The sequence below is a fragment of the Leptodactylus fuscus genome, chromosome 6 (genome assembly GCF_031893055.1).
Source record: "Leptodactylus fuscus isolate aLepFus1 chromosome 6, aLepFus1.hap2, whole genome shotgun sequence".
In the NCBI taxonomy this organism is placed as follows: domain Eukaryota; kingdom Metazoa; phylum Chordata; class Amphibia; order Anura; family Leptodactylidae; genus Leptodactylus; species Leptodactylus fuscus.
Window position 1 is genome coordinate 137,781,714 of NC_134270.1, and position 18,491 is coordinate 137,800,204.

The 18,491-nt window shown below is 47.6% G+C and overlaps 1 protein-coding gene across 1 annotated transcript; it reads left to right on the forward strand.

Annotated features, from left to right (window-relative positions):
* Positions 1-12,203: 12,203 nt before the first annotated feature.
* HSD17B1 (hydroxysteroid 17-beta dehydrogenase 1) lies at positions 12,204-17,628 on the forward strand. Its single transcript, XM_075278763.1, has 6 exons — positions 12,204-12,366; positions 13,526-13,687; positions 13,770-13,949; positions 14,078-14,171; positions 15,762-15,945; positions 17,467-17,628. Exons 1-6 carry the CDS (start codon positions 12,270-12,272, stop codon positions 17,626-17,628), a joined length of 879 nt encoding a protein of 292 aa, XP_075134864.1. The 5' UTR covers positions 12,204-12,269.
* Positions 17,629-18,491: the final 863 nt, after the last annotated feature.

Genomic DNA, 18,491 nt, shown 5'->3' on the forward strand with positions numbered 1-18,491 from the left:
GTTCTGTAGATTCCAAGGACATTTTATTTTCTTTGTTGTGAACTGATGTTTATAAAAGTTGATAAAACCTTAGAAATCCTGGAATGTGTCCATGGTCAGGCCTGCATAGGAATTCTTCATATATTCTCTAGGACATCAGCTGATGATGATTATATAGGCGAAATCTATATATTCCTTATATGATGCCTGAAATCAGTGGCGGAGATTTATCATAAAACAACTTGTAAAGTCAGTTTTCTGGAGTCTGCGTTGCTGCAATTTGTACAGAATTCAACAAATGTTACATTATGTTTGCAGAATTAAGTGCATCTTCAAGTCCTGAGATGTTTTTACATAAATTGTCATTGCCAAAGGGCTCATAATCTAAATTCTCGCATCACAATGTGCTTGGAGCAGTGATGTAACCACTGCCACAGCTACTGCTACGGGGCCCAACGGCTGCTGTTTTTTTTCTTTTTACATAGCCTGTTATCTGCTGGAGTAACCCCAATATTTGTAACAAACACCATGGGGGCAGTATATAACATAAAAATGTGTGAAAGGTTCACTATGGGACATTATACTGTGTGGAGGGTGTAGTGTTGTAGTGAGGATGGAGGTCTTCTGGAATAAGTCCACTATGAGATGGTTACTCTTGTAGATCAGAACACTTTATTCCATGCTTCCATCATGGCTCCCTGTCTAACAACCCCTCCCCCTCAGCTCAGCTCCTCCTCCATTACTACCTCACTGTTGCTAGGCAGACAAAGCAGAATAAGTAAGCAGAACAGAACATACAGAACATACTTATAACAACATCACATCTCTCCCCTTCTTATAAAAAAAATAAAATAAAATGCAATTATTATAAATGAACAATAAATAAAAGGTCCGAACTGAAAAGAAAATTTTACTGCAGAACATAGTCCCTGAGGTGCGTTGGTGGCCTTCGACTTATCCTTGTCGGGTAGCGTTGAGACATCTCGTTATCAGAAACAGTCTGTGAATTTTCGGAGGTGTCTCTTGTTGGTGTTGCTGAACCAGTTGTACCTGGTGAAATTTCCTCATCATCTGTCTCCTCTGTACTTGCTCCTGGATTGTAGTCACGAAGCTTTTTAAAATGGGAGATATTTCGTGTCACTTGATGACCCTGGCGTTGAGCAGTAACCATGGTACCTTTGACGGGCGTGACTTGAAAGGGTTCTGGATGATATGGGGATGATAACTTGTCACTGGGTCTCAGCCTTTTAACAAGGACCCAGTCTCCCACATCCAGCTGTTTGAAGCGACAACTTCTCTTATCTGCATATCTTTTCATCCTGCCTTTGGCAAGGGAATCATTGAGGACCAATGGAGTCTGGACGTGAACTACTGGGATGTTTGGAAGCTTAATGCGCAAAGGCCTGCCGAAAAGCGCAGTCGCTGGCGGAGTTCCCATAGTAGAGTGTGGGGTGGCTCTGTACTGTCTAAGGAATCTGTACAATTCTTGCTGCAAATCCTTGTGTTCCATGACAGCAATCCGAAGAGTTTTGTTGATTGATTGCATGAAGTGCTCCACTTCACCATTGGCTTGAGGCCAGTAAGGAGTTATTTTCCTGTGGTTAAAACCAAGATAAGTTGCAAAAGACCAAAAATCTGCACTATTGAAAGGTGGCCCATTGTCAGTCTTCACTGTTTCAGGTATGCCATATGCAGAAAAGATTTTGTCCAGTTTTGGTATGACAGCTCTTGCAGAGGTGGTGGAAACGGGTTCAATGACTGGAAACCTAGAAAAATCATCTATGACAACCAGTAAATAGGAATGATCTGGCAAAGTGCAGAAATCAACACTCACAGCAGTCCATGGATTGTCTGGCAGAGGTGTCATTTGTACTGGTGCTCGGCTATGGTCCACCGTAGTTGCTTGGCAAGGTATACATGTGGCAATAAGTGCTTCCACTTGTTTATCTAGTCCAGGAAACCATACTTTCTCCCTAAGTAATTGCTTTGTTTTAACTATACCTTGATGGGCCTCATGGGCCAGATCGATCACTCTACTCTGAAGTTTCTGAGGAATGACCAGGCGGTTGTCACGTAGTAGTATGTTTGAGTCAGATACAGAGAGAGAGTGTCTTGCATTAAAGAAGGCCTGTAAATATGCTGTTTGGCCCTGCGGTTGAAGACGAGTCTCAGCTAGAAAAGAGTTCCAGTTCTTAGACCGAACAGTGTCAATTACCAACTGAAGTTGGGGATCAGAATCCACCGCATGTTTAATTTCTTCGAGGGTCATTGCTCTTGGCACAGAGTGTGTAACAATGAAATTTACATGCTCCTCAGCTAAGACAGTGGCAGGCAAGTCATCTTTGGTAGACTGTGGTGAAGGGTGTCTTGAAAAATAGTCTGCAGGGTTCCCAGCTCCTGCCTCATATCTCAAGTGAAAGCGATAGTTCTGCAGGCGGAGTAGCCAGCGTTCAAGTCGTGGGGGTGGCTTTGATGAATGTTTATTGAAGATTGGAATGAGTGGTTTATGATCACTGACCACTGTGAATGGACGACCAAAGAGGTAAAGATGAAAATGAAGGCATCCCCATACAACTGCGAGAGCTTCCCTCTCAGTTTGAGAATAGCGCTGTTCCGTTTCTGTTAAAGCCTTGCTCGCATAGGAGACTGTGGAGATGCTGCCAGTTTTGGACACCTGAGTTAAAATTGCACCAAGGCCTACAGGACTGGCATCCACAATGAGCTCAGTAGACTTTAGTGGGTCAAAATAGGCCATGACCGTGTCACTAGAAAGACTGGACTTAAGTGTATCAAATGCTGATTGATGTTCAACTGTCCATGACCAAGGAGTATCCTTTTTAGTGAGTTGTCGTAGGGGTTCAGAAACAGTAGCCAGATCAGGTATAAATCGTCCACAGTATGTGACCAGACCAAGAAAACTTCGAACATCTGAGACATTTTGTGGCTGGCTAGCAGAGGTTATGGCTGCTACTTTCTCAGGGTCTGCAGAAACACCATTTTCAGAAAAAATGTATCCAAAAAAGTTCAATGACGTCTTGTTGAACTCGCATTTTGATGGATTAACAGTTAAATTGCAGGTTTGCAGTCTCTGAAAGACTTGTTCTAGGTGATTGTCATGTTCCTCTTGGGTTGTGCCAAAGATAAGGATGTCATCACTAACATTGAGGACTCCAGGTATTCCTGAAAGAACCTGCCTGATAACATTCTGAAAGATTTCTGCAGCCGATGAAATGCCAAAATTCAGCCTCTTGAACCTTCTTAGACCGACATGAGTGCTAAAAGTTGTGATATATCTGGAGTCTGGATGCAATTCAAGCTGATGATAACCAGATTTTAGATCAATTTTTGAGAATACTTTTGCACCATTTAGATCTGTGAGAATATCATCAATGGTAGGCGTAATGTGCCTTTCTCTTTGAATGGCTCGATTGGCATGTCGCATATCCACACATAACCTGATTTTACCAGGCTGCTTAGGTTTAGGCGCAACAACAATTGGTGAGACCCAGGGAGTTGGGCCCTCCACACGTTCAATAACATCATCTGTCTCAAGGTCTTGTAGCTCTTTCTCCACTAGCTTGCGGACATGGAATGGGATGCGCCTGTGAGGTTGAACTGACGGCTGGACTGACTGGTCAATGTGTAATTTCACTTGAAAGTCTTTCAGCTTTCCTATGCCTTGAAAGAGTTGAGGATATTTCTGCATAATAGTTTGGACAGAAGAGTGTGTTACGCTGTTTGCCAGTTTCACTAGGCCCAGAGATACCGCACTATTGCAGCTGAGAAGAGTGTCTGCAGAACACTCCACTACATAGAAAGTGTCCGTGATGGATTTCCCTTCAGCCGTTAGTAATGCCTGAAATATGCCACATAGGGGTAATGCAGTAGCTGAACCATAAGGATATATCTTCAGGTTAGTATATAGCAAAGCAGGTTTGTTCTTTAGCTGGCTATAAGTGGCATGACTAATAACATTGACAGACGCCCCTGTATCTACCAGGTCTCCACCGGATTGCCATATATTAAGATGACTTGTTTGGGATTAGACATTGCATGCACATTGTGAGACCCCTCAGTCACTGAGAATAAGTAGGTGCTGCTGGGCTCATCCGCAGGGGACACTACCTGCACTGCCTGAACTTTCTGTGGCATGGCTTGTTTAGCAGAGAGAGAAGATTGTGATTTTGATCTGCAGACTTTTGCAAAGTGATTTTGTTTCCCACAGTTACGACAAGTTACTCCCTTTGCTGGGCATGGTTTCTGATGAGGATAAGGACCTCCACAGTTGTAGCAGGTTGCAGCCTGTGTGTGAGGCACATGTGGCTTCTGAGTGAGCTTTGCTACAGAAGATGGCTGCTGTGGTATATAGTCTGTGTTCTCTATAAGTTTAGCTTGATTCTCTGCTGCATCATGAATACGTGCAATGTCCAGTAGCTTTGCTAAAGTCATGGTGGGATCTCTGAGTGCTTGTCTCCTTAACTTGGATGACACACATCCTTGTATGATTTGCATCAGAATTTCCTTGTCTATATCTGCAAATTCACAGTAAGCTGCAAGTTGTCTTAAGCGGACATGATATTCATCAATGGTTTCTGTTGCTGACTGTTTTGACTGTCTAAACTTGAAAATTTCAAAAGCTGCATTTATGTATGGAGAGAAATGCTTAGTTAGTGCTGCTTTGCTTAGCTCATAGTCACTGTCCTCCCCTGTATTGGGCAGAGTTGTGAAGATATCATAGACTTGCTCCCCTGCATAGTGTAACAACATGGCTTTCTTTCTTGCATTGTCAGTAATGTTCATTGCTTGCAGGAATATCTCAAAGCGTTTCAGCCATTTATTCCAGCATGCTGCTAAGTTTGCTTGGGGCTGGTGCACATCAAATGCAGCAAAGGAGGGTAAGCAGGCCATGGCTGGTGCTAGGATTGCAGTCTTGTAAACAGTTTTCTGTAGCAGTGAAATACCTTTAGCTGATGATTCTTAATCCTCGTCGCCAATTGTAGTGTTGTAGTGAGGATGCAGGTCTTCTGGAATAACTCCATTATGAGATGGTTACTGTTATAGATCATGACTAGTAAAAAAGGCTAGCTGAGCTGGGCCTAGTGTACCAACCACCCAAAACCCTATTCCCATTAAAACACGGAGGCATGGTTGGAATTAAAGGCCACAGCGGCATTTTATTTACCATAACCTAATACCTTAGAACACACAAAACATCATTATTATTCTGTAAATATTATTAAATAACATAAACACATTATTCAAATAAACATGTAAATTATAAACATGTAAATTATAATGCAAATGACCCACCATCTTAAACTTCCCCTTTATGAACCAATAACAAGCTGACTACTTGTCCCCATATATAACAGTAAATCTCCCCCAAGAAGGAGGGGTCCCTGAGAGGCGCCAATCCCCAGACCTCCGAATTTTACCCCCAGCCGTAATCCACCTAACCCAGGGGCACCAACATCGGAGGGTATCTCCATCCTGGGTACCATGACCCCAGGACCTACAAACCACTTGTCATCCATTTAAATTTCACTAAAACCTCCAGGAGACCCCTCCTTAGGACGCCACGACGAGCGAGTGTGACCACCTTACACTTGCTCGTCTCTCCACACACCCACTGCTGATTGAATACCCTCCTGAATACCGAGCAGCCAAATATCGAGCCCAATCGCATTAAGATGCACCCCGTCCGGGCGGAACAGGTCAGGTGACACCACTTCCAGCTCCCTGTGGCGCACCACAATGCCCCCGTTACGAGCCACAAATCTATCACTCTATTAATCTTGATCCTAGCCTTATTGAGGCGCGTCACCGACCTCGCATGCCTCCACTTCTGCCGCGCCACAATATCGGACCAAACCACCATTAACCCCGGGAAGTTGGCCCACAACCGCAACAGATCCAATTTAATGTCCCGCATACATCTCGGGAAGAACGCACCCCCAAGTCATTCCCTCCTGCATGTATGACAAGGGTATCCGGGGGGCGATCCCTATCTACATACCCTTGAAGCTCAGGCAGCAGCCGCGACCATAGTAAACCCCTCACCCCCAACCACCGGATCTGTACCATATCACGTGCAAAACCAAGTTGACGACCGGACGGCCTGGCTTCGGCTCTCACTCCACCCCAGTACACGTAGGAATGTCGTTGATCCACACCAAACATGGCGACACACCTGGAAAACAACAAACAACATAAAGACAACAACCCCAGTAACTGTAAGCAAAGAAAAAGACCCCTTTTACAACAATTGAGGACGAACATAGATCCGATACCGATCAGACTCCCACCTCCCGATCCTGCGAATAATCTCGGGGGGGAGGCCCCAGCGAGCCGCCTCCGTGGCCGCCCCAATCCTGAAGGAATGGGAGCCATAATCCCGAGTAGAAACCCCTTGCAGACCCAACCCCTTCTTGAAAACTTGGATAAACTGAAAACGTGAAAGACAAGCCAGGTTAGCATGTACTAGCAAAGCGACGCCCCCGACTGGCCTCAAACGCATAAAAGACTGAAAACAAGACACCGGACATGCCACCGACCCTGGCAGCGGACGCAAGTGTACCACTAGACCCCGCCCAGACTGGTCCGTCTTGGACCTGCGGACCCGGCACCGAAGCTCCCCATCCACCACAGAACAGTCCCCGAAACACAAGCCCCCAGGCCACAGCTTACTCGGAGAGACCAACTCCGACGCTCTGAAAGCCCCAAAGAAGGCGAGCGAAAAAGCCAGCCGGAACAACCGCAACTCAAAATCGGACGTGCAAAGAGTCTCAAGGGACCCTAGCAGTCGAACCAAGAGCTCGAAAGACACCGGCCGCCTCCTATCCCTAGAACCGGACCCCGACGGAACCCCTTCACCGCCTGCCTAACCAGAAAGGACTTCGTACAATCCTGGAACCCCTTGAACTTAAACCAAAAGGCTAAGGCCGACAAGCGCCTAGCCAAACCCGCTGGAGACACCCCTGCACCAAACAAAGAACCCACATAAAACAAAACAGTATCCCCCCATTCCTCCGGGACCCTGCCCCCATGCACCCCTTTTACCAAATCCTCCCACTCCAACCAGCATTGAGAATACCCGGTCCAGGTCGATTCACTCAGAGAACGTCGGATCAGCATCCACGCCGTAGTCATGCTATCTCCCACAGCTCTTCCGGCCACGACATCCCGACCGGATCCGCCTCCGGCGCCAGCTCCCGAAATCTGTCCCACTGGAAACGAGAAATGGCATCAGCAACAACATTCCTCGTCCCAGGAAGATGAACAGCCACAAAATGCGCGTTCAACTCCAAGCCACGCAGCACTAACTTGCGCAGCAGGCGCACCACCGGCGGGGAGTTAGCCGACTGGGAATTGATAGCCTGAACCACACCCATGTTATCGCAAAGGAAACGCACTTTACGGTCCTTCAACCTATCACCCCAAACCACCGTAGCCACCACGATAGGGAACAATTCCAGCAGAGCCAAATTGCCCACCAAACCGTTCTCGCGCCACGCCGAAGGCCACGCCCCACAACACCAGTGGCCCTGAAAGTATGCCCCAAAACCATGTGCTCCCGAAGCATCCGTAAACAACTCTAAGTCAACATTAGTCACCGGAGATCCCATAACCATGGACCTACCATTATACCGGCCCAAGAATTCCCCCCAAACAGTCAAATCCTCCCGCAACTCCCCATTCAAGCGTATGAAATGAAAAGGCTGACGAACCCCCGAAGTAGCACTGGCCAGGCGTCGGCAAAATATACGCCCCATGGGCATAATGCGACAGGCAAAATTGAGCCTGCCCAACAGGGACTGAAGGTCCCCCAGCCTAATTTTACGTTGCCGAGTCGCCTTGCCAACCAGTTCCCTAAGCTCCCCCAACTTGTCTTCTGGAAGCCGACATTCAAACTTGTCGGTATCGATAACAATCCCCAGAAACTTAATAACTGTAGATGGGCCTTCAGTCTTCTCTGGAGCCAGGGGAACCCCAAAAGTCTCACAAACCTTCTCCATGTCCTTTAACAACAACGAACATACCCACTTACCCGGGGGGCCAATGAACAACAAGTCATCCAGGTAGTGAAGCACTGAGTCAACCTGAGTCCGCTGCCTCACTACCCACTCCAAAAAGGTGCTGAACGCCTCGAAGTATGCACACGAGATCGAACAGCCCATGGGCAAACATAAATCAACATAAAAACCATCACGCCACTTGCACCCCAGTAAGTGGAAACTTTCCGGGTGGACCAGCAAGAGGCGGAAGGCCGACTCAATGTCGGTCTTCGCTAAAAGAGCCTCACGCCCGTACCGCCGCACCCACGCTAAAGCCGCATCTACGGAAGCATAAGAAACCGCGCAAAGCTCAGGATCAATTCCGTCATTAACTGACCCGCCTTCAGGGTGGGACAAGTGGTGAATCAGGCGAAATTTGTTTGGCTCCTTTTTGGGAACCACCCCGAGAGGGGACACCCTCAAATTAACCAAAGGGGGGCTAGCAAAAGGCCCCGCCATGCGCCCCAATTCCACCTCCTTCGCCAACTTTTGCCCCACCACGTCCGGATGAGCCAGCGCAGACGCCAAAGTTACGCGGCACACACACCCCCCCCCCCCCGCCCTCATTAACACATGGAATGCGAAAACCTTCAGAAAAACTGGCCCTCAACAGTGCCGCCGCCACCTTATTTGGATAATGTGCGAGATACTCCGCCATCCTTGCCACCCTCACCGGCGTCGCCCCTCTTCTGCTCAGAATCGCCCCCTTTTCCTTTACCCCTCTTAAAGCACCCGGTGAGGGCGTGCGCACCACCACAGCCGGAACATTCGTGCTTAAATCGGCAGTCATTGCCGAATTTGCACTGACCCTCATTGAACTGCCAGCAACAGCCCTTACCACTGCCCGCTGACCGCCCGGATCCCGAACCCGAACCGCCGGCTCCGTCACGAAAGGACTGGGCCCCCCAACCCCCTTTTGGAGCCGCCATCAACGTCATCCAGGAGCTAATGTCCTTGTGATCCCAACGCAGGGAAGGACGCACCGCCTTCCGCTGCCAAAAATGCTCATCATACCGTAGCCACGCATTCCCGCCGTACACCCGGTATGCCTCGCCGATCGAATCCAGATAGCAGAATAGCGCCGAGCAATTCTCAGGTGCCTTCTCCCCAATTACACTGGCCAGGATCGCAAAGGCCTGAAGCCAGTTAGAAAAAGTCCGAGGAATAAGGCGATACCTCCGCCTCTCCTCCTCCTCCTTCTTAGACTCGTCCAGTTTAACCCGGTCCAAGTTAAACTTCTCTAAGGGCAGGAGTGAAAATATCTCTACGTACTCCCCTTTCCATATTTTGTCCCGCACCTCAGGTTTCAAGTGGGCACCAAGCGGGCCTTCAAAACACACGTAAACCTCCCCCTTTGCTGAGTCCGACAAGCGCACCTCATCCCGCGTCGTGGAAGTTCCTTCCCCAGCCGGCGCGGGCCCCCCCGTCGTACCACTAGCGGCCGCCACCACACTGTCCAAGGCTCCATTTGTCACCACCACTCCCGAAACAGGCGCTGCACCCACACCCCCAGAACCTAGACCCCCAGGAGAAGCCACAGATCCCACCCCACCTGTAGAAGCCGCAGAAACTGCCCCACCGACTACAGGGGACCCCCATACACCCGCCGGAGTCCCCCCAGCAGTACCCCCTCCATTCCCAAACAACTGTTGCAAACCCCGAACTACCAGGTGTAATCCCTCTAAAGAAAGGACAGCACTTCCCCCTCCCCCCCCAGGATGGAAGGGGTGGTAAAACACTCACCCAGCGTCGCGGGGGACTGGGCCCCGGAAGCCGTCCTTCCAGAGGAACCCCTGCCTCCAGGCAGGGAGATGGCAGGTGATGGACCAGGGACGTTCAGGGCCTGCTGAGGGCTGCCCGCAGGTTCTTCAGCGGATGCCGGCACGCCCGCTGAGCCTCCGCTCCGGTAGCCACGCCCCCCGGGCTGCGCGTCATCAGAAGAGGCCGGAGAAGCTGGATCATCAGCCTCCGCGACGTGAGGGCCGTCGTCATCACGTCCGGGGGCGGAGCCAGAGAAGCCAGCGCCCGCCCCGGCCAGGCAGGAAGCCTGGCTCTCCAAAGATGGCTGCCGGACCAGGACTTCCGGCTGGACCGCAGCGCTGGACCTTCCACGACCCGCCCGGCGCTCCGACTGAGCCGCCGGGCCTGCAGACGTCCCAGGAGGCTCCGGACGAGACCCGGACCTCTGTTCCCGCCGGGCTCGCCCCCTGCTTGGAGCATCAGCAGGGGCTGCAGCCGTCCTAGCACCAATGCGATCCTGACGCCGGGGGGAGGGGGACTGGCGCCGGGACCCCCCCAGAGCCGCCTGCCCAGAGTGCAGCACAGGATTCCTCCCCGCTGAGCCCCTGGAAGACAGGCGTTGCCGACCAGGAGCAGCAGCCGGAGGGTCCACAGTGGGGCTCCGTCGTCGTCGCCTGGGCAGCGGGGACAGCTCAGGGCTGAGCCTTTCTGGAGGCCGCGCGCGTCTCCTGCGCGGCCGAAGGTCCGGGGCACCATCAGGAGGCACTGGAGCCGCGGACGCCCCCAAGAACTGCTCCTGAAGCCAGCCAGGGCCGCGCTGCGAAGCGGCCTGGCGGATGTGGGACAGCAGAATATCCAACTCGTCCGGCATGGTAAATTGCACGATACAACAGGTACAACTTTTCCCTGTCACACTCCTGGGTAGAATGGTCCCTTTCTACACCTCCCCCCTGTATAACTCATCAAAAACTGTAAATAGTAAATAGTCCCCACCTACTGTCCTTATCTTAACCCAATAAACTTTAACTGACCTATCCTTGGCTCTTACACCCTCTTTACTGTCATGTGCCCTACTCCACTACCCCTTCAGGTTCGCTCCGTGGGCTTCCTGAACACTTTATTCCATGCTTCCATCATGGCTCCCTGTCTAATAACTCCTCCCCCTAAGCTCAGCTCCTCCTCCATTACTACCTCACTGTTGCTAGGCAGACAAAGCAGAATAAGTAAGCAGAACAGAACATACTTATAACAACATCACAGAGGGGCTGCTATAAAACATTATTCTGTATGGAGGCTGCCATGGGACATTATACTGTGTGGAGGGGCCACTGTGGGACATTATACTGTATGTAAATGGGGTGTTGTGCCGTGTAGGTGCCAGGAGGGGGGGTGCCATACTGTGTGGGGGTGGGAAGCTCAAGTCTGAAGTTTGCTATTGGGCCCAGTCTTTGCTAGTTCCACCCTTGGCTTGGAGTGTGGGAGGAACCAGCGTACCCATGCAAAACCCACTGTCAGGGTCTGGGGTTGCTAGGTGGGGCGGCATAGACACACAAGTCCAGTTTCTTTAGTCCAAAACAAAAGTAGAGTTTTATTTTCTCTCAAAAAAGGTAGTGCAGCAACTAAAGGAAAACAATACAAAAATAAATCCCTGCCCGGCTAGGCTCTAACTAAACATAGAATAGGTTACCTCACCTAGAACAACAGAAATCCAAAAGCCAGTTGAATAATTCAGAACACAGCTCAAAAAAACGACCTCTCTGTTTGCTCTCCAGCCAAGCTCTGCCCCCAGTCTGCTGCTGGAGCTGGATTCTTAAGCTCCCTTGAAGACTCTCTGCAGATGAGTCGCTGCCGGAACATCCCCAAAGTGTGGACTGGAGGGGGGTGGAATGACAGGTCCCACTACCAACCTACCTGCCATTTCTAAAAATCCAGCCCAATACTGAGCATTTACCAAAATGCTCAGTAGATGAAAGTTGTCTGCTGAGAACAAACATTCCTTCTGGAGTTTTCTCATCTCACCCACCTGAGTAGTCTGGGTGAGATGTACACCCCCTCCATTACCTGACCAGCCATTGGCTTACACCATACAAACAGGGGGAGAATACACAAACTCCATGTTGATGTTGTCCATAGTTGGATTCTTGCCCAAGACTCCAGTGCTGCAAGGCAATAATATTGTAGTGGAGTCTGGGCATGGAAATAATACTGGACAAACATTCATTTACCTGAGTGTCTGTCTATCTATCTATCTATCTATCTATCTATCTATCTATCTATCTATCTATCTATCTATCTATCTATCCACATTTATATATTATCTTACACCTATACAGAGAAAGAGGAAGAAGAAATACCAGCTGTAGTCCTTGAAGACACAAGTGTAGACATAACAGTAGATACCAGCACAGGCAGATATTGAGCAGTTTACCGCACAGCTCATAGTTCCCAGACACACAAGTATACTTTATAGATTTGTGGACCTAGATTATAGTTCAGATGGAGAAAATAGTGGTTCTGATCACAGGATGCTCCTCGGGGATTGGACTGGGCTTAGCAGTACTTCTGGCTTCTGATTCTCACCAAAGGTTTAAAGGTAAATTGTAATGATTCTTTTTTGGTTTAGTTTTTCTTAGTTTAGGGGTAGATTTATATGGAGACCTGCAAAAATGTTGCTTCATTGTACGACTAAGAACTAAGATTTAAGACAATTGCTGGATCCCTAAACTACTCGCACATATAATCCTACAGGTATTAGGATACTTTCACTCTAACTATCCATTTGGTGGACTATATAAAATTTGTCATTCTTCAGACTATTATCCGTGTGTCATCTATTTTTTGGATGTGAATGCTGTCTTCATTACTTTTTAGCAATCTCTTATCAATGTATATGGGTAAAAAACAGACAGTACATGGATGACTTCTGTGTGCTACCATTTATTCACGGACCCATAGACTTGAATGGTGGAGAGGAATAAACAAAAGGAAAAAATCTGGGCATATTAGAATTTTTTTCGGTGTCTCTTGTTCATAAAAAAAAATAAAAAAAATCAGATGTGTGAATAGCTCCATTGACTATAACGGGTGTGTGTGTTGTGCATTGTTTTCTTGGATAGAACACGTACAGAAGAGAAGCCAGTGTGTAAGGACCTTTAGATCTTTTATTGGGAGATTATGCCCGAAAATCTGAATATGTTTGCATGGTTTTTTTGGGGGGCTGATTTTGAGGTGGATTCAGCGTCAGAATCAGCGCCAAAAAACTCTGTGCGCACTGACCCTAAGAAAATCGATGTTTTTCTATAGTTCCACCTCATTCTGAATTTCTTTTCCAGCTTCCCACTACTTTGTGAATGGTAAAATATAAAAATTCCAATTTTTGAAAAGCAGGAATATAAAAAAAATCATAAAAAATGGCTCAGATGGGAAGGGGTTAAATGTATATTCAGGCAGATCAGCTCCCTGTATATAGAGCTGTGTCTGGTACTCCACATGTAAGGATAATCAGTTAGGGTCCTCAGCCCTTAGTGGACCCCAACTCACCTATGACACACTGATGGCCTGGCCTGTGGGCCTTCCAATAATAAGGTCTTGTTGCTTTTTACCATTTGCATCCCCTTATAATATATCTGCATTAAATATGAAAAATATAAACATTTTACTGTTGATTCCAAAAATCAAATGATCTTTTTTTACTGTATATTTTGGATCATTTTGGCCCATAACCGCACTCAACTTCTCCTTTTTTCTTCCAGTCTATGCCACCATGAGGGATCTTTCCAAGAAGGAATATCTGCTGGAGTGTCTACGTGACTGCCATGCTGACACCTTTGAGATTCTGCAAATGGATGTTACAGACCAGCAATCTGTCTTAGCTACCACTGAGGAAATAAAAGAAGAGCGAGTAGACATTTTAGGTGGGCTACGTGGTCCCTTAGTGGTCTTTCTATTTATTATATAGATTTATTTACTCTTATTTGTCCATTCTTAATCCCACAGTCTGTAACGCTGGTATTGGATTGATGGGGCCTCTGGAATGTCACACGTACGACACAATGAAGAAGATATTTGACGTCAACCTCTTTGGTACAATCGGCACCATCCAAGCCTTTCTTCCTGGAATGAAGCAGAGGAGATCCGGCCGGATCATTGTTTCTAGCAGTGTGGGAGCCCTGCAAGGTACATGGTATATGTAGAGGCCACCACTACTAACCAGATATGTCATTAGTGGTTGGAGACCCTAAGATGGTGTTCAGGTAGAAAATATGATTCTGTACTGGTCAGTATGTCTTTCCTCTGTTCTATAGGTGTCCCATTTAATGATGTCTACTGTGCCAGTAAATTTGCTGTGGAGGGTTTCTGTGAGAGTATGGCTATTGTTCTACAACATTTTAATATACAGTAAGTATAAGAAGCATGTATAGATGTATTAGTAGCAGACCATAGCATGCCCTATAAAACATTGGGTGCAGTGGCATAACTACTGGGACATTAAGGGGCCCTGCGACAGCCGCTACCTGTTAGGGAATTGCAAGATGAAAATTCCCCAGTAGCTGCTGGAGAACCCTGGAGGAAGGGGAACAAGAGACAGTGAGCCCTAAGCAGAAGCTCCCCACTGTCCCTTCCTCTTGCCAGGCCCTATCCTATCCAATAGGCGGCAACTTGAAGACGATCCCTTCCTATATATGTGACACACAAGACGCAGACAAGACAAACAACAACAAAGGGAGGTCAACTAGCCAGGGTTCGGTAACAGTCGAGCAATGCAGTGCCAAATCGAAGTCCAAAAGAATAGTCAATAGGAAAAGTCAAGGTCAGGATTAAGAATACAAGTAATAACAGCAAGAGAAAGCCAGCAAGCACGAGGCAATAACAGGCACCAGTGTGAATGTGAGCCAAGACTAAATAGGGGAGGATGAACCCGCCCTGGACCTGACAGGAAGGCAGGCTGTCAATCACAGGGCCAAGACCAAATTTAACTACTTCATGGACTGAGGCAGACAAGGGCAGAAGACGGGTGTGGTGCAAATTCAATTACAGAACTAGAGCCGTGTTCACACAGTGCAACCAAAAACTCTAAGCAAGGAACTAAACTGCACACGCCTCCTGCACCGCTGCATGCGAGCAGAGGGTGGCGCAGTGACCTGAACAGGCAGAGATGTTACACTACCACTACATTTTTTTTAGAAATTTTTTTTAATAGTAACTCCAGTCAGAAACTGACCCAATTTACTTACCTCTCTGGGCTCCGGGCAGGCTTCGGGTCTACTAGTGTGACGTCCCTGACGTTACATGACCGGGGCCTGCATCCATATGCATCGTCATGCAGGCCCGGGTTATGTCACGTCCCATATGTCATTGAAGATGGCCGAGATCAGTGGGGAGTGCAGCGGAGCAGGGGATAGGTAAGTAACAATGTTTTTTATGTTTGTATCCCCCCCTTGGGTCTCTGATTATTATAATTGGTCATCATACTGTATGTGCAGTGGCTACTATGGGGCAAGAATGCTGTGTGTACAGGGGCCATTATGGGGCACAATCATGCAGGGGGGATGTCGGTCAGAATCTTTGGCGTTGGTTGGGGGGCCCCATGTCAAAGTTCACCACGGGGCCCCGCCATTCCTAGTTACGCCACTGATTGGGTGTGTAACATTGAAACCTGAATGTGGGAATCTGCCTCTTATATTAGTTTAGTACAGGTCTGTATTATAGCCATAACTCCTCAAGTCCCCATGGGTCCACTAAACTGAACATAGAACACCATAAGGTATTATGGTGACCTAAGTTTGGTGAAATCCAAAAGCATGGGCCTCTAAGATAATATCCAGATTCATTTTGACATGGCCACAAGAGCCAGTTCCCCGGTTCTACAGACCTTAGATCACCATAGGGTCATGCTTTGTATCATCAATATGGTATTATAGAAATCCAAAGCTTTCGTATGTTTATCATCTATGACCCTCTTGTACTTTCATCCTATTGTCTATGAAGCGTAAGCCTCATCGAGTGTGGACCTGTCAATACCAATTTCATGAACAACCTGCATACGAGTGACCCCAGTGGCAGTCAACTCCAGAACGTGGATAGCGACACCAGTGCCCTGTATGCCCAATATCTCCAACACTGCCAGAAAATATTCCAAGATGTGGCACAGGACACAGATGAGATTCTGCAGGTTGGTTTCCCTGACAATCCTTCTGCATATACAATCCAAGAACACAAATTCAGATGTTAAAAAAAACCAGAGTTGGCTTTTTTCATATTTGCGTCTGGTTTTACACACTCATTCAATGAATAGGGATGAAAAACAGACACAGAACATGGTTACAAAATGGCATAGCTCTTTAGACGTTGCCCCATTAAACTAGTTCTAATGTTGAGTAGGGATGGGAAAGACATAACTGAAGTTAATATACCATTGATGTTGACTGATGTGTAGTTAGTAGAGATGAGCGAACAGCGTTCGATCAAGTATGTGTTCGATTGGATATCAGGCTGTTCGAGATGTTCGATTCGAGTCGAACACCAGGTGGCAAACTCACTAAAAATTCTATTCCCCTCCCACCTTCCCTGGTGCTTTTTTTGCACCAATAACTGCGCAGGGGAGGTGGGACAGGAACTACGACAATGGAGGCATTGAAAAAACAGCATTCAGCCAATCAACGCTGACAGCATTCAGCCAATCAACGCTGGTTCTGCCAGAGGAGTCGGAGTCTAAGCTCGGTCCACAGCAGTCTCCATTCTGGTCCGATCTTAGACTCCGCCTCCTCACAGACGAGTCTCCGGCAGAACCAGCGTTGATTGGCCGAATGCTGTACTCTGTATGGCATTTGGCCAATCAACGCTGGTCAATGCATTCCTATGGGAAAAAGTCAGTTCGCGCATATCGCAAGCTGACAGGGATCTTGACATAATACAGTGACTTGGGCATGTTAGATGCCCCCAGAAATGCTTCCCCCTTGCTGTCCCAGTTGCATTCCATAGGTGTTGGCATCATTTGCTGAGGTGTCATAGTGGACTTGGTGACCCTCCTGAGTCGAATAGTGGTTTCCCCCTAAATGAGTATTTATTCCCCATAGACTATAATGGGGTTCGATGTTCGATCGAACAGTCGAGTATTGAGCGGCTACTCGAATCGAACGTCGAACTTCGAACATTTCACTGTTTGCTCATCTCTAGTAGTTAGCCTAAAACCAGACTTTTATCATATATCTAGTGAGGCACAAGTACCCACTAACCATACCAATATCTGGCAAGTACTGACTAACCCTCGCCGCACCTCCCCTCATGCATGAGAGAGTGAAGTCGGATGGCTCTAGACCTGTCAATAAACCAAGGCGGAGGCAAAGGGTGAGGTTTATGTAGGCGAGCCCGACCACTTGCCGGACTTGTGAATGGCGTGGGTCTAACTATAGGGGATGCACAGCTAGTATCCACTACCAGTGGTGTAGCTACAGTGGGTACAGTGCTAGCAATGGTAACCCACTATAGCACTTCATCCTAATGGGGGACCCATTCTTGTGATCAATCAACCCCTGTTTTCATGATCAGTGGGGGTTCTGGTGGTGGGACCCGCAGTAACCGGACCCTTTTAAACTATTGGATGCTTGACATTTACATATCTTGGGACTTATACTCTGCTACTTTTTGCCAATTTATTGTATCAGTATATATATTGTATCATTATATATCATAGGTGTTTATGGAAGCAATTGAGGCCCCAGTTCCATCGCTACGATACTTCACTACTCAGTTTTTCATGCCCCTTATTAAGCTGAAGTTACAGAGTGCAAGCGGATCAGAGTACATCCACGCCATGCACAAGTTTGTGTTTTCTGGATCAAAGCCAAAGGAGTAGCGTCAATGAACCCTCTACATGTGCCAAGGGCATGCTTACGTCATGGTCCTCTTCATATCTCGATCTTCACATGGAAGTATTTTACTTGCATTGTTTATGTGCAACAAAAATCATGATTAAATCTATAGGAAATCTCGTACATCTCATTTGAATATAATTCAGGGGTCTGGGGGGCAGAGGTCTCTTTGTTATATGATGGGGCTACTATTTAAATGCTTCAGCCATTTTTCTATACTAGTGAACTGACTGTAGAATTTTGCAGGATTTTTAGTGGTTGTCAGGATGGCTGTCACATTGCAGCGGCATCCCTGCTTTATCCATTCACAGAATATAGGCTGCCATGCTATCCCCTATATTCAGCTAGATGGTAAGCACTGTGGTCCATTACCAAAGTACTGATGTCCTGTGTTTAAAGAAAACCAGGCCAGCATTCACATAGACCTCCACACCACTACAGACCACGTCCACATCTGTGTCAGAGTTTCAGATTGAAGACGCCATCGCAGTGTGGATCCAAAAAGGTCATTGGAGTCCAACTTTTTTGTTTACCAGTATCAGTTTTGTAGTTAATATGGTCCGTCCATTTCCATATATGACCACTGTTGTGGCCGTCCACCTATCCATTGTTTTGGACCTCTGATGGAACCTAGTGTCAGTAATGTAATGATAGGTTACTGACCTTCTATGAACATAACCCTACATGTGGTGTTTGTATGGATTTTGTACAGCGACACGCCAGGAGGAGTATGTGCTGCTGTGTGATACCTTTGAGTCTAGGCTAGGTTCACATTTGCATCGGGGTCTCCGTTGGAGGACTTTTCTCTATGCCAGTTTTAGTATAAAAATGGCGGACATCCACAGAC

Excerpts from the sequence above, each read along its gene's own strand:
- HSD17B1 (XM_075278763.1), top strand. The coding sequence starts at position 12,270 with ATGGAGAAAATAGTGGTTCTGATCACAGGATGCTCCTCGGGGATTGGA. Across the intron at positions 12,367-13,525 it reads TTCTCACCAAAGGTTTAAAG|TCTATGCCACCATGAGGGAT; the intron begins GTAAATTGTAAT and ends TTTTTCTTCCAG. Across the intron at positions 14,172-15,761 it reads CTACAACATTTTAATATACA|CGTAAGCCTCATCGAGTGTG; the intron begins GTAAGTATAAGA and ends TTGTCTATGAAG.